Genomic DNA, 14,988 nt, shown 5'->3' with positions numbered 1-14,988 from the left:
CTGCTTAACAAGGCAATGCTATACTCCAAAAACAACTGCTTAACCCCTTCATGACCCAGCCTATTTTGACCTTAATGACATGGCCGTGTTTTGCAATTCTGTGTCCCTTTATGAGGTAATAGCTCAGGAACGCTTCAACGGATCCTAGCGGTTCTGAGATTGTTTTTTTCGTGACATATTGGGCTTCATGTTAGTGGTAAATTTAGGTCGATAATTTTTGCATTTATTTGTGAAAAAAATGGAAATTTAGAGAAAAATTTGAAAATTTTGCAATTTTCATATTTTGAATTTTTATTCTGTTAAACGAGAGAGTTATGTGACACAAAACAGTTAATAAATAACATTACCCACATGTCTACTTTACATCAGAACAATTTTGAAAACAAGATTTTTTTTTTTGCTAGGAAGTTATAAGGGTTAAAATTTGACCAGCGATTTCTCATTTTTACAACGAAATTTACAAAACCATTTTTTTTAGGGACCACCTCACATTTGAAGTCAGTTTGAGGGTTCTATATGGCTGAAAATACCCAAAAGTGACACCATTCTAAAAACTGCACCCCTCAAGGTGCTCAAAACCACATTCAAAAAGTTTATTAACCCTTCAGGTGCTTCACAGCAGCAGAAGCAACATGGAAGGAAAAAATGAACATTTAACTTTTTAGTCACAAAAATGATCTTTTAGCAACAATTTTTTTTATTTTCCCAAGGGTAAAAAGAGAAACTGGAACCCAAAAGGTATTGTACAATATGTCCTGAGTACGCCGATACCCCATATGGGGGGGAACCACTGTTTGGGCGCACAACAGGGCTCGGAAGGGAAGGAGCCATTTGACTTTTTCAATGAAAAATTGGCTCCAATCTTTAGCGGACACCATGTCGCGTTTGGAGAGCCCCTGTGTGCCTAAACATTGGAGCTCCCACACAAGTGACCCCATTTTGGAAACTAGACCCCCCAAGGAGCTTATCTAGATGCATAGTGAGCACTTTGAACCCCCAGGTGATTCACAAATTGATCCGTAAAAATGAAAAAGTACTTTTTTTTCACAAAAAAATTCTTTTAGCCTCAATTTTTTCATTTTCACATGGGCAACAGGATAAAATGGATCCTAAAATGTGTTGGGCAATTTCTCCTGAGTACACTGATACCTCATATGTGGTCACAAACCACTGCTGGTGCACACGGCAAGGCTCGGAAGGGAAGGAGCGCCATTTGACTTTTTGAATGACAAATTAGCTCCAATCGTTAGCGGACACCATGTCGCGTTTGGAGAGCCCCTGTGTGCCTAAACATTGGAGCTCCCCCACATTTGACCCCATTTTGGAAACTAGACCTCCCATGGAACTAATCTAGATGTGCGGTGACAACTTTATACCCCCAAGTGCTTCACAGAAGTTTATAACGCAGAGCCGTGAAAATAAAAAATCATTTTTCTTTCCTCAAAAATTATGGTTCAGTAAGCAATTTTTTATTTTCACAAGGGTAACAGGAGAAATTAGACCCCAATAGTTGCTGCCCAGTTTGTCCTGAGTATGCTGGTACCCCACATGTGGGGGTAAAACACTGTTTTGGAATACGTCGGGGCTCAGAAGGGAAGTAGTGACGTTTTGAAATGCAGACTTTGATGGAATGGTCTGCGGGCGTCACGTTGCGTTTGCAGAGCCCCTGATGTGCCTAAACAGTAGAAACCCCCCACAAGTGACCCCATTTTGGAAACTAGACCCCCCCCCAAGGAACTTATCTAGACATGTGGTGAGCACTTTGAACCCCCAAGTGCTTCACAGAAGTTTACAATGCAGAGCCGTGAAAATAAAAAATCATTTTTCTTTCCTCAAAAATTATGTTTTAGTAAGTAATTTTTTATTTTCACAAGGGTAAGAGGAGAAGTGGACCCCAATATTTGTTGCCCTTTTTGTCCTGAGTATGCTGATACCCCATATGTGGGGGTAAACCACTGCTTGGGCACACGTTGGGGCTCGGAAGGGAAGTAGTGACGTTTTGAAATGCAGACTTTGATGGAATGGTCTGCGGGCGTCACGTTGTGTTTGCAGAGCCCCTGATCTGCCTAAACAGTAGAAACTCCCCACAAGTGACCCCATTTTGGAAACTAGACCCCCCAAGGAACTTATCCAGATGTGTGGTGAGCACTTTGAACCCCCAAGTGCTTCACAGAAGTTTATAACGCAGAGCCATGAAAATAAAAAATAATTTTTCTTTCCTCAAAAATTGTTTTAACAAGCAATTTTTTGTTTTTGCAAGGGTAACAGGAGAAATTGGACCCCAATAGTTGTTGCCCAGTTTGTCCTGAGTATGTTGGTACCTCATATGTGGGGGTAAACCACTGTTTGGGCGCACATCAAAGCTCGGAAGGGAGGGAGCACCATTTGACTTTTTGAACGCAAGATTGGCTGGAATCAATGGTGGCGCCATGTTGCGTTTGGAGACCCCTGATGTGCCTAAACAGTGGAAACCCCTCAATTCTAACTCCAACACTAACCCCAACACACCCCTAACCCCAACTCTAGCCATAACCCTAATCACAACCCTAACCCCAACACACCCCTAACCACAACCCTAACCCTGACACACCCCTAACCCTATTCCCAACCCTAATCCTAATCCCAACCCTAACCACAACCCTAACCCCAACACACCCCTAATAACTCTAACCACAAGCCTAATCTTAACCCTATTTCTAACCCTAGTCCTAATTCCAACCCTAACTCTAATTCCAACCCTAACCCTAAGGCTATGTGCCCACGTTGCAGATTCGTGTGAGATTTTTCCGCACCATTTTTGAAAAATCCGCAGGTAAAATGCACTGTGTTTTACCTGCGGATTTACAGCGGATTTCCAGTGTTTTTTTGTGCGGATTTCACCTGCGGATTCCTGTTGAGGAACAGGTGTAAAACGCTGCGGAATCCGCACAAAGAATTGACATGCTGCGGAAAATACAATGCAGCGTTTCTGTGCGGTATTTTCCACACCATGGGCACAGCGGATTTGGTTTTCCATAGGTTTACATGGTACTGTAAACCTGATAGAAAACTGCTACGAATCCGCAGCGGCCAATCCGCTGCGGATCCACAGCCAAATCCGCACCGTGTGCACATAGCCTTAGGGTATGTGCCCACGCTGCGGATTCCATTGCAGAATTTTCCGCAGCGGAATTGATAAATCCGCAGTGCAAAACCGCTGCGGATTTTACTGCGGACTTATCGCGGTTTAGTGCGGTTTCCGCTGCGGGTTTACACCTGCAGTTTTCTATTGGAGCAGGTGTAAACCCGCAGCGGAATCTGCACAAAGAATTGACATGCTGCGGAATATAAACCGCTGCGTTTCCGCGCATTTTTTTTCCGCAGCATGTGCACTGCGGATTTCGTTTCCCATAGGTTTACATTGTACTGTAAACTTATGGGAAACCGCTGCGGACCCGCAGCTGCGGAAACGCTGCGGTTCCGCAGCGAAATCCGCAGCATTTGCACATGCCCTAACCCTAACCCTAATTCTAACCCTAACCCTAGTGTAAAAATAAAAGTAAATATATTTTCTTTATTTTTATTATTGTCCCTACCTATGGGGGTGATAAAGGGGGGGTTCATTTACTATTTTTTTTTATTTTGATCACTGTGATAGGTTTTATCACAGTGATCAAAATGTACCTAGAACAAATCTGCCGGCCAGCAGATTCAGCGGGCGCACTGCGCATGCGCCCGCCATTTTGGAAGATGGCGGCGCCCATGGAACAGACGGACGGACACCGGGAGGCTCGGTAAGTATGAGGGGGGGATCGGAGCACGGGAGGGATCGGAGCACGGGGGGTGGGATCGGAGCACGGGGGAGCGGACAGGAGGACGGGAGAGCGGACAGGCGGACGGAGGGGAGCGGAGCACAGGACGGAGGACTGAGGAGGCGATCGGTGGCTGTGGGCAGATCAGGGTTTCCAGCCATGGCCGATGATATTGCAGCATCGGCCATGGCTGGATTGTAATATTTCACCATTTTCATAGGTGAAATATTACAAATCGCTCTGATTGGCTGTTGAAAGTTAAACAGCCAATCAGAACGATCGTAGCCACGAGGAGGTGAAGCCACCCCCCCTGGGCTGAAGTACCACTCCCCCTGTCCCTGCAGATCGGGTGAAATTGGAGTTAACCCTTTCACCCGATCTGCAGGGACGCGATCCATCCATGACGCCACATAGGCGTCACAGGTCGGAATGGCACCGACTTTCATGACGCCTACGTGGCGTCACAGGTTGGGAAGGGGTTAATAGACAATGCCATACACCAAAGACAACTGCTTAATAGGCAATGCTATACTCCAAAGACAACTGCTTAATAGGCAATGCCATACACCAAGGACAATTGCTTAATAGGCAATGTTCATCTTTGCACCGGAGGGAAAAGCAAAAAAAATGTTTACCAAAAGGTTCTTGAATTAGTTGAAAATAACATACTATCTCATTTAGTTAATTTGTGTTGCAAATCTGTAGTGTTGAATATATGATGTGAAATGTTTTTATGTGCAATATAATCATTATAATTTGTTATAACTAACCACAGTTAGTTACTATGCCCAGGCAACGCCGTGCTCTTCAGCTAGTTGTTATATTAATTTGTGATTGAGGATAATGTCACATTTGCATGTAACTGAAAAGTGGGGCCCGGAGTTTGTTACTGGTGGGCCCTTGGCATCCCAGTCCTACACTGATTTCATTCACATGTGGACGGATAGTTCGTGCTGACACTGATGCCCCCTGAGCCTGCAGGACAGCTTGAATTTCTTTGGAAATTGGGGCTGCTTATCCATCATCCGGACTGTCCTGCATTGCAACCTTTCATCAATTTTTCTCTGCCGTCCACGTCCAGGGAGATTAGCTATGGGTTGTAAACTTCTTGATTATGTTGCCCACCATGGACAAAGCAACATGAAGATCTCTGGAGATGGACTTGTAACCTTGAGATTGTTGATATTTGTCAACAATTTTGGTTCTCCAGTCCTCAGACTGTTTTCTTCTCCTCTTTCTGTTCTCCATGCTTATTGTGACACACAGACACACAATGCAAAGATTTAGTAAACTTCTCCACTTTTATTCTGGTTTCAGGTGTCATTTTCATATTGCCCACACCTGTTACTTGCCACAGGTGAGTGTGATCGAGCATCATATGCTGGAAACAAAGTTGTTTACCCACAATTTTTGAAAGGTGCCAACAATTTTGTCAGGCCCATCTTTGATATTGTGTGTGAAATTATGTCCAATTTACCTTTTTTTCTCTGTTTTTTTGTTGTTGTTCCAATATGAGCAATGTAAATAAATGTGTGTAATTTACCCTCATAAAATCCAATCCAGTAAATGGCTACACATATAAAACAATCCACCCACTTTCTAAGAATATAAACCAATTGGTTCAAGTGCCGCAACTTTGTCAGCAATACAACAAATAAATTTAAATATAATGGCTACACATATAAAACAATCTTCTGAGGATATGGACCAATTAGTTCAAGTACCGCAAGTTTGTCAGCAGTTCAATATGATAAGGTGCATAGTGCCGGCAGGTACCTTATTAAGCGATGATGTCAGTCTCACAAACGGAGGTGCAGTCTCAAATGGTGTCCAGATGAAGTCTGTGGTAAGAAGATTATGGAGATCTCTTCAGGAGTGTAGTCCCAGCCGGTGACATACACCCCCTAGGCGTCCTCACTGATGGTACGCAACAGAAGCCAATACACGCTTGAAGCCTGTGGTGCTGCAGATGCCGAACAGGACCTTGCGTGACGTAGGTAGTCACGTGACCAACCGGAGTAAGGAACGCTGTGTGGACCAGTTCCTACGCGTTTCGAAGATCACGGTCTTCAGGGGATCTTGCTGATCCCAACACTATTACCGAATGGGACACACTTTTTAAGGATTTTTCTAAACGTACTGTTTGCTTTATTATTGAAAAAAGAAAGGAGCAATTATTAAAGGGTAAAACACAAATTTCAAAACTCTTTAAAGAAATTGAACCGTACCAGTTACATCCTGATATTGTAAGATTATCTACCAATATTCAGAAAAGAATCCAATCAAAAGAAAAAGAGATTATTGAAAGAAAACGTCATAAATTTGGTAGAGATGCTATACCGGAGGGCCATTTTGAAAATTTACCCATTAGGGAATCACAATTAGAAATAATTGATGGAACTCTAGGGTGTCCTATCTCAACCACCCCCTCTGAGGATAGATTCTCCATTCACCCTGTGTCAGATGTAGAATGCTTTTCCCTTGACCAAAGTATTGTCAATATAAATGAGATTAATGAAAGTGATGAATTTAATAGAGAGACTGTCAGGACTCTGAACATTTTTTATTACCTTTTTGTGCATTACTGCCCTTTTCCAAGATGGCGTCTTTGGTCTCATGTGCACTGTGTCTTCCTGCTATAAAACTCCACCCCAGCCTTCAGTCTGTGCTAGAGTACTCTGCCTTGCATCCAGCTCCTGACTCTGGTGACTCCCTGGCTATATACCTGCTCCTGTGAACCTGTGTGGTGATCCTGCTACTCTGCTCTGAGTTCCTGCTGCATACACCAGTTCCAGTAATCCTCCTTCATCTGCTGCTCATGTTTACTTCCATCTGCATTTGCTGGACATGTAAGCTGTTTCTGCTCTGCAAGAACCTGAGACTATTACCCAGACCTCCCTGGTTGAGCTAAGATATTATTTGAACTGCCTTATAAGCATATCTATCTGTGTTTTGGACTAAGCAAGGACTTATTCGTGTCAAGTATCCTCAAGAATAATTGTGCTTCATAGACTTTCTGCGTGATTGCATTTTCCTCTGAAGTTTCCTATAGACTGCTGAGCTGCATTTGATATTTGCACCAAGTGTTGTGGACTTGAGTTTCTCTCTGCACCTGTTTATATCACCGTGTGATAATATAGACTTTACCACTTATAAAACTGTGTCCTGTAGTTGTCATCTTCCACGCAAAGAGTCTCCTGAGTTATCTCCTATAATTATTACAGAGACATTAAACGACCAGGGGGATCCTCCACCCCCACAAGTAACATCAACCATCACACAAAATAGATTCAAATGTCTCAGTGATTTAGACAATCTGCTATCTACAAGTGACACTAATGTGACAAATCCGGTGCAGGGAACTAGGAAAAATACAGGTAGATGTAAACAAATCCGCAAAAGAGTAAGTAACATTCCGTTTTTTCAAGTTGCTTCACGAAAAAATGACGGATGGGCTGTAGGGGGGGGGGGGGCAACTCACCCAAAAAAAGAATAGGAAAAAGCAACAAAAAAACATAACGAATGATGAACAAAAATTTTTTTTATTTAAGTAATTATACCCTTGATCAAAATGAAACAAACCTATTAAACAAAGAATTAAAATTTGCTCCGGCCGCAAAATTTAACAAATTCCAGGCTTTCATCGGTATTAAACTGTTCATGAGGAAATTGGCAATGAAAAAATATTTTCAGAAAAAGAGTGCTATCATATCTAATCATGAAGAAAATGAAGCCCTTAAGGGTATGTGCACACGATGCAGATTTAGTGCAGAATTGGTGCAGAACTGCAGCAGATTTTTCTGCTGCAGAAATGCTGCAGAACTGCACTGTGATTTACAGTACAATGTAAATCAATGTGAAAAAAAAAGCTGGGCAGAAAAATCTGCGCAGAAACGCTGCAGATTTCAAAGAAGTGCATGTCACTACTTTTGTGCGTTTTTGCAGTGTTTCTGCACCCCTCCATTAATAGAAATCTGCAGTGATAAAATCTGCACAAAAACTGCACAAAAAACACACTAAAAAACGCACCTACGGATTCTGCCAGGAGATGCAGATTTAGTGCAGAAAATTCTGCACCACATTTCCTACGTGTGCACATAGCCTAAATATACTCATACTAATTTACAAAATAAATCCAATTTTAATCCATTAAGTGAATACTCGGAATCATTTGAGGCCTTCCAGAAAAATGTTATAAGAGACATTAGAAAAACTAGTGAGAAAAAGTGCTCAAATGTTAGATACAATCTAAATTTTAATGAGCGAAAAGCTATAAAAACTCTCCAAGCGAATAAAAATATAGTGATTCGACCGGCCGATAAAGGCGGCGGAATAGTTATTCTAAATACATTTGACTACCAGGAAGAAGCCATGAGGCTCCTCAATGATGGACAGACTTATAAAAAGCTAGAAGGGGACCCAACATTATCCTTTACGAAAGAAATGCAGACTCTGATTAAAATGGACTAGATGTGGGAATATTAAATAAACGTGAGTATGATTTAATTAATACTCCACACCCTAGGATTGCCATCTTTTACTACCTACCAAAGGTACACACAAATCTAATCAACCCTCCCGGCTGGCCGATAATTTCAGGCATTCAATGCCTAACAGCAAATCTTTCTAAATATGTTGATACTCACTTGCAAGATATCGTACCCTCATTGCCTTCCTATTTGAAAGATAGTGCCCATATTTTGAAAATTCTGGAGGAGGTTCAATGGCAGGAGCATTACATTTTGGGTACATTAGATATAACCTCACTCTATACCGCGATTCAGCATACGAAAGGTTGCGAGGCAGTAACGTATTTTTTAAATAAAACAGGATCTTTTCCTCAAGAACAAGTGATGTTCATTAAAGATTGTATTTATTTTATTTTAACTCATAATTATTTTTATTTCGAGGCGAACTACTACTCCCAGCAGTGGGGTACTGCTATGGGGACCAGGTTCGCGCCCAGCTACGCCAATCTTTATGTTGGCAAATGGGAGGACTCTACCATCTACACGGATGGTGAGCTGCACGAGAACCTGGTCCTCTGGCATCATTTTATTGACGATATTATGTTTATTTGATCTGGAGGTTTAGACTCCTTGAACGACTTTTTAGTTGAGATAAATACAAATTCATTTTTTTAAAATTTTACTGCGGTTACCAGCAAAGAATCAATCAACTTTTTGGATTTAAATGTTTTTGTCCAAGATGGTACTATTCATACCCGCACATATTTTAAACCCACGGACTCTAAGAATTATATATCTAGGGAGAGCTGCCACCTTCCTAGTTGGCTTTTAAATATACCAAAAAGCCAGTTCACTCGTTTGCATAGAAACTGTTCACGCCCACAGGACTTTGAGCTAGAGGCGGACATATTAACCACCAAATTTCTAAAAAGGGGCTATGACGAGTCCCATCTCTCAAATATGAGAGAAACAGTAAGGGTACTGTCACACAGTGCCATTTTCATCGCTACGACGGCACGATCCGTGACGTCGCAGCGTCGTATGATTATCGCTCCAGCGTCGTAGACTGTGGTCACACTTTGCAATCACGGCGCTGGAGCGATGCCGAAGTCCCCGGGTAACCAGGGTAAACATCGGGTTACTAAGCGCAGGGCCGCGCTTAGTAACCCGATGTTTACCCTGGTTACCAGCGTAAACGTAAAAAAAACAAACAGTACATACTTACATTCCGGTGTCTGTCCCCCGGCGTTCTGCTTCTCTCCACTGTGTAAGCACCATAGCCGGAAAGCAGAGCGGTGACGTCACCGCGTCACCGCTGTGCTCGCTTTCCGGCCGGCAGGCGCTCACAGTGCAGAGAAGCTGAGACGCCGGAGGACAGACACCGGAATGTGAGTATGTACTGTTTGGTTTTTTTTACGTTTACGCTGGTAACCAGGGTAAACATCGGGTTACTAAGCGCGGCCCTGCGCTTAGTTACCCGATGTTTACCCTGGTTACAAGCGAACACATCGCTGGATCGGTGTCACACACAACGATCCAGCGATGTCAGCGGGTGATCAAGCGACGAAAGAAAGTTCCAAACGATCTGCTACGACGTACGATTCTCAGCAGGGTCCCTGATCGCTGCTGCGTGTCAGACACTGCGATATCGTAACGATATCGCTAGAACGTCACGAATCGTACCGTCGTAGCGATGAAAATGGCACTGTGTGACAGTACCCTAAGGTGTAAACCACGAGCAGAGTTGCTTCAGGGCAACAGGAGCAACAGAGATAATAACAATGTCCTAAATGATATTCCCATTATCACCCAGTACAACACCAATGTACACATTTAAAAAAAAAAAATTGTTGGAAAACACTGGGATTTGCTTAAAGGGGATAAAATAATTGGGGACCAGATACCACCTAACCCCAGGTTTATTTTCACTAAAAGTCAAAATCTGGGGAATGCAATTGCTCCCTCAATACCTACCTATAATCAAAAAGTAGGTTCCATCTTTTCCACTGGGAGTAAGAAACCTGGCTTTGTCCCATGTTATAATTGCGGAATGTGTAAAGTACTAAAATTCATAAAACAATATACCATCTCAAACGGTAAGATACGTAGAATTTAAAATCCGCGATTTTATCACCTGTACCACTATGGGGGTGATTTACTCTCTGAAATGCCCTTGCGGTAAATTGTACGTGGGGCGCACGAAACGCCCACTGAAATTAAGAGTGAACGAACACCTTAGAAATATTCAAAAAATTTTTTGTGGACATCCATTATCTAAGCATTATATTAATCATCATGATGGACGGGTTAAAGGTACTATAATTCCTGGCTTAGACATCATTAAACAAGATTGGCGGAAAAGTGATTTTATTAAAAAAAAGCTGAGAGCAAGTGGATCTTCAATCTAGACAGTTTGAGGCCAATGGGCTTAAACAGTGAGGTTGAACTGTTTGCATTCACTTAAATTCTGCTGCTTGAATTCTTGTTTGAAGTGGATAAAGAAACTGTATATAAGAAAGCCTTTGCTGATAGTGGACCATCCCTGACGAAGAAGACCGTGATCTTCGAAACACGTAGGAACTGGTCCACACAGCGTTCCTTACTCCGGTTGGTCACGTGACTACCTACGTCACGCAAGGTCCTGTTCGGCATCTGCAGCACCACAGGCTTCAAGCGTGTATCGGCTTCTGTTGCGTACCATCAGTGAGGACGCCTAGGGGGTGTATGTCACAGGCTGGGACTACACTCCTGAAGAGATCCCCATAATCTTCTTACCACAGACTTCATCTGGACACCATTTGAGACTGCACCTGCAGGCACTATGCACCTTATCATATTGAACTGCTGACAAACTTGCGGTACTTGAACTAATTGGTCCATATCCTCAGAAGATTGTTTTATATGTGTAGCCATTATATTTATATTTATTTGTTGTATTGCTGACAAACTTGCGGCACTTGAACCAATTGGTTTATATTCTTAGAAAGTGGGTGGATTGTTTTATATGTGTAGCCATTTAATGGATTGGATTTTATGAGGGTGGATTTCCTGTTATTTGTTGTATGTTATTTGTATTAAAGAAGTAGTAGGTCCTATTGAACATAGGGAGTCATGTCATCCTAAGGTGGAGATTGCATGCATAGCGCGAGACAACCTAAGGTTTTATATATTTAATTGTTGACAACATTTGTGGTTTTTCTCCTGTTTTGCAACTGCATTTTTCTCCCCCAATACTGTTGCTTCTGCGCCAACCGCTATATACTTGTAAAATGTGTGTAATTGCAATAAATACTTAGGCTACTTTCACACTAGCGTCGGTACGGGGCCGTCGCGCTGCATCGGCCCGACGTACCGACGCATACTGTGCAAGCGCCGCACAACGGGGGCAGCGGATGGTGTTTTTCCACGCATCCGCTGCCCCATTGTGAGGTGCGGGGAGGTGGGGGCGGAGTTCCGGCCGCGCATGCGCGGTCGGAAATGGCGGACCGTCGGCACTAAAAAACGTTACATGTAACGTTTTTTGCGGCCGGCGGTCCGTGCGACGGTTGCGACGTGTGTCAATACGTCGCAATTTGTCGCTAATGTTATTCTATGGGGAAAAAACGCATCCTGCAGACGACTTTGCAGGATGCGTATTTTCACCAAAACGACGCATTGCGACGTATGCAAAAAAACGCTAGTGTGAAAGTAGCCTTAATCTTCTGGAACAATTTTAAGGGTGCCAACACTTTCAGCTATATATATATATATATATATATATATATATATATATATATATATATATATATATATATATATATATTGCTTTGAAGTTTTAGAAAGGTGAATACCGTACTTCTGAAAGGCACTGTCTTTTCCAAGCCTGTATGAAAGGAGATCTAGAAAGCATCTTGAGATTCACTTAATAAAGCCCTAAATAAAATACACTGAATTTCCGTTGTTTTTCACACATGGTAAATGACTGTTTTCACATCGTATCATTGCACTGCAACATTGCAAACATTGCACTGCTCAGAAGTTTCATACAAAGACTGGCATGGCCGTACCAGAGTCAAAGACCCCCCCCCCCAGGTGGCACCCTTTTGGTTATGATTGAATATAGGTGCTGTCTCCATGTACTGGTGCTGAAGTCTGACATCCTGTCATCTCACACTTTGAGCACCCTGTTAACCCGCTCTGTTGGGGGTGGAGGGGTGGCCGGAGAAAGCGACGTAGAGAAACAAGACAAATTCAAGAAGGAAGTATTTAAAAACAGGAAGGATCTACAAAAATATCAGTCGTAGAAGAGCCGGGAACATCGAAGCTAAAGAGGGAAAAGGCATGCAGGGTCAAGGTAGGATGAGCTGTCAGGAAAAAGGCTAAGTGAAGTGGAGAGGGCCGCATCGAGAAGAGATAGAGCAGCGAGGAAAAGGAGGACACAGTCTCCGAGAGGAAGGGACATCCCTGAGAGGAAAGAAGGCCACAACTGCAAGGAGACACGGGCACAGCTGTGAAGAGAAGGGAAACGGACAGAGGGTGGGCCTCGAAAGGAATACTGCAAAAAACATAGATGTCAAAACTGCTTCAAGGCTTGCAAAAAAAATAAAAAGAATGCAGTAAGTCGAGAAAAGTGAAGTGTGGTTGAGGTGGTGAAGAAAAGCTAGGGTGCGAGAGGTTAGGAGAACGTTGCAGGAGGTGGTCGAGAAAAGAGAAGTGACATGTTTTTAAGAAGAGTGGTGGATACATATGTGAGAAAAGAGAGAAGTGAAGTGTGCTCAGAAGTGACTATGAGGCGCTGGGTGTGAGCATGTAAGACCACAGATCAGTGAAGACCACCTTAATGGGGACCACATATGAGTAAGAAACCAGAGACATCAACTACATAAAAGACCTGCGGAGACAGAAAGCAGGACCCATGTGGAAGAGACATTCCTGGGATGTGCCACAGATTCTGCCGGAGAATGTGCCAAGGTCAGTGGGTATCAGTGCCATATTACCATGCTGCATTTATCGCTCTCCATTACGCCGTGGTCACACGTGGCAGATTTACGCTGTAGAATTTACTGGAGCGTTCTGCAGTACAATAATAATTGATGGGACTTTTAAGATCCCATCTATATGAAGCAGAAAGAAATTTGCAGAGAATTCAAAGCACGTATGTAATAATGTGGAAAACAGAACCTGGGGATTCCCAGGCAGTCACCCATGCTGGTACAGGCCCGGCCTTAAGCTGCATAATGGCTGCCGTCTGATGAGGGCAAGAACACTCAGTTTAGCAGGCCGTCGTACTATGTGGAAAAGCAGATTTCAACTTCTGCAATACAATCAGGTGAAATCTGCTGTGAATCCACAGACAATTCTGCATGCAGATTCTGCAGCACAAATATTCTGCAGCATCTGAACGTACTGAGAGCTTTATCCTGGTGGAAAAAAAAGGGGAACAGGGGTCTTGTATAATGTGATTTTGTTGTGCAGAACATAGTAGAATATGTCAGTGTTATAATCCTATAAAGACGGGGCCTAATGGAATAGCTGTGGGGCCCCTTCAGGTTTCAGAACCTTTGCACTTCCTACAGTATATTTGCACCGCTGTTGATTCATGTCATTATAATAATAATTTTTATTTATATAGCGCCAACATATTCCGCAGCACTTTACAATTAAGCGGGACCAGGGATCAGGGAGAGCGAAGGGTCCCAGGTGCTGAGTGCTTTGCCAAATCAGCGCGGATATATCTGCAGATCCCCGGACCAATGCTGATGGTGCCAATACACCGTCAAAAGTCTCCCTCTCCCCACTGAACTAAGCATGCATGCTCAGCTGATAGGAGTATGCATGTCTTATGAGCAGGTTTGAGATCTCGTCGTGGCCAGCATTTTTGTGCAGTTCTAAGAAACTTTCACAATACAGTATATAAGTCAGACGGTTCAAAATGCTTAATAAATTCTTATTGCAAAAATGCTTTTTTTATACCCCAAAAATACCCACAAAAGCGTCCAAATCTTTTAAATACAATTTACGCAATTTTTATATATTAATCGTTCTCCTATCATACTCCTCTTGTGCGCTCAGCGTTATTGCCTATCTCCAGAATACATCACACATTCCTACTGAGCTCATCGGTGACCTTATAATAAAGTAGTCATCTATTTTTCCTTTGTTCTGAAAATATGTTCTACAATGGAAGAAAGCGGACTTTGTCTGAAAGTGTATAATTTAAAGGTTTTGATGCTTTGTATTTTCACATCACAAAATACGCAGCGTCTTATAGTTCCAGCTTAGTTCATTGGATTTATAAAAATCTCATGGCTATTAAACTTTTTTTTTCTAAGCAGTGTAAAGTGACCTGCAGTGTCTGCTGGAAATCCGCAGCATGTCAAATCTCTTGTGGGTACGCTGAGTTTTATGTGTGGAATTTCTGGAGCGCCCTCAGACGCAGGGCCGCGGGGTACTCGATGCCGGGCCTCTCTGTCTCAGTCCTGGGGTTGTCACGGTGGCTAGACCCGGTCCGTGACCCTGCTAAGGGGCGTCCAATGAAAGGTGTGATGGTGGTGCGTGGTGCAAGTCGCGTTGAATAACAAGGACACAGGGTTGCAGTCTCTTTACCTCTTTACTGAAGGCTTCAGGGTCCGCAATCCAGAGCACTGCTAACAGGGCTGGCTGAGACCGGCCGGTCCGAAGGCACATCCAGAGTTCCCTTTGCAGGTGGAAATCAGTGCCTACCTTCTAGCGCCTGTGTGTTGTAGTAC

The 14,988-nt window shown here is 43.1% G+C and overlaps 1 protein-coding gene across 2 annotated transcripts in view; it reads left to right on the top strand.

The window, feature by feature from the left end:
- DGKZ (diacylglycerol kinase zeta) overlaps positions 1–14,988 on the top strand; it is a 173,074-nt gene that overhangs the window by 30,780 nt on the left and 127,306 nt on the right. The window contains exon 1 of one of the 2 annotated variants that reach the window (XM_077286903.1): positions 13,024–13,210. The exons of the other annotated variant lie outside the window; for it this stretch is intronic. Coding sequence (XP_077143018.1) covers positions 13,155–13,210 — 56 coding nt within the window. The 5' untranslated portion in view covers positions 13,024–13,154. Of the gene's footprint in view, positions 1–13,023; positions 13,211–14,988 lie in introns of those variants that run through there. 2 annotated transcript variants of the gene reach the window in all.

This window comes from Ranitomeya variabilis, chromosome 2 (assembly GCF_051348905.1).
Source record: "Ranitomeya variabilis isolate aRanVar5 chromosome 2, aRanVar5.hap1, whole genome shotgun sequence".
NCBI lineage: Eukaryota > Metazoa > Chordata > Amphibia > Anura > Dendrobatidae > Ranitomeya > Ranitomeya variabilis.
This window is presented reverse-complemented; position numbering and strand designations above follow the sequence as displayed.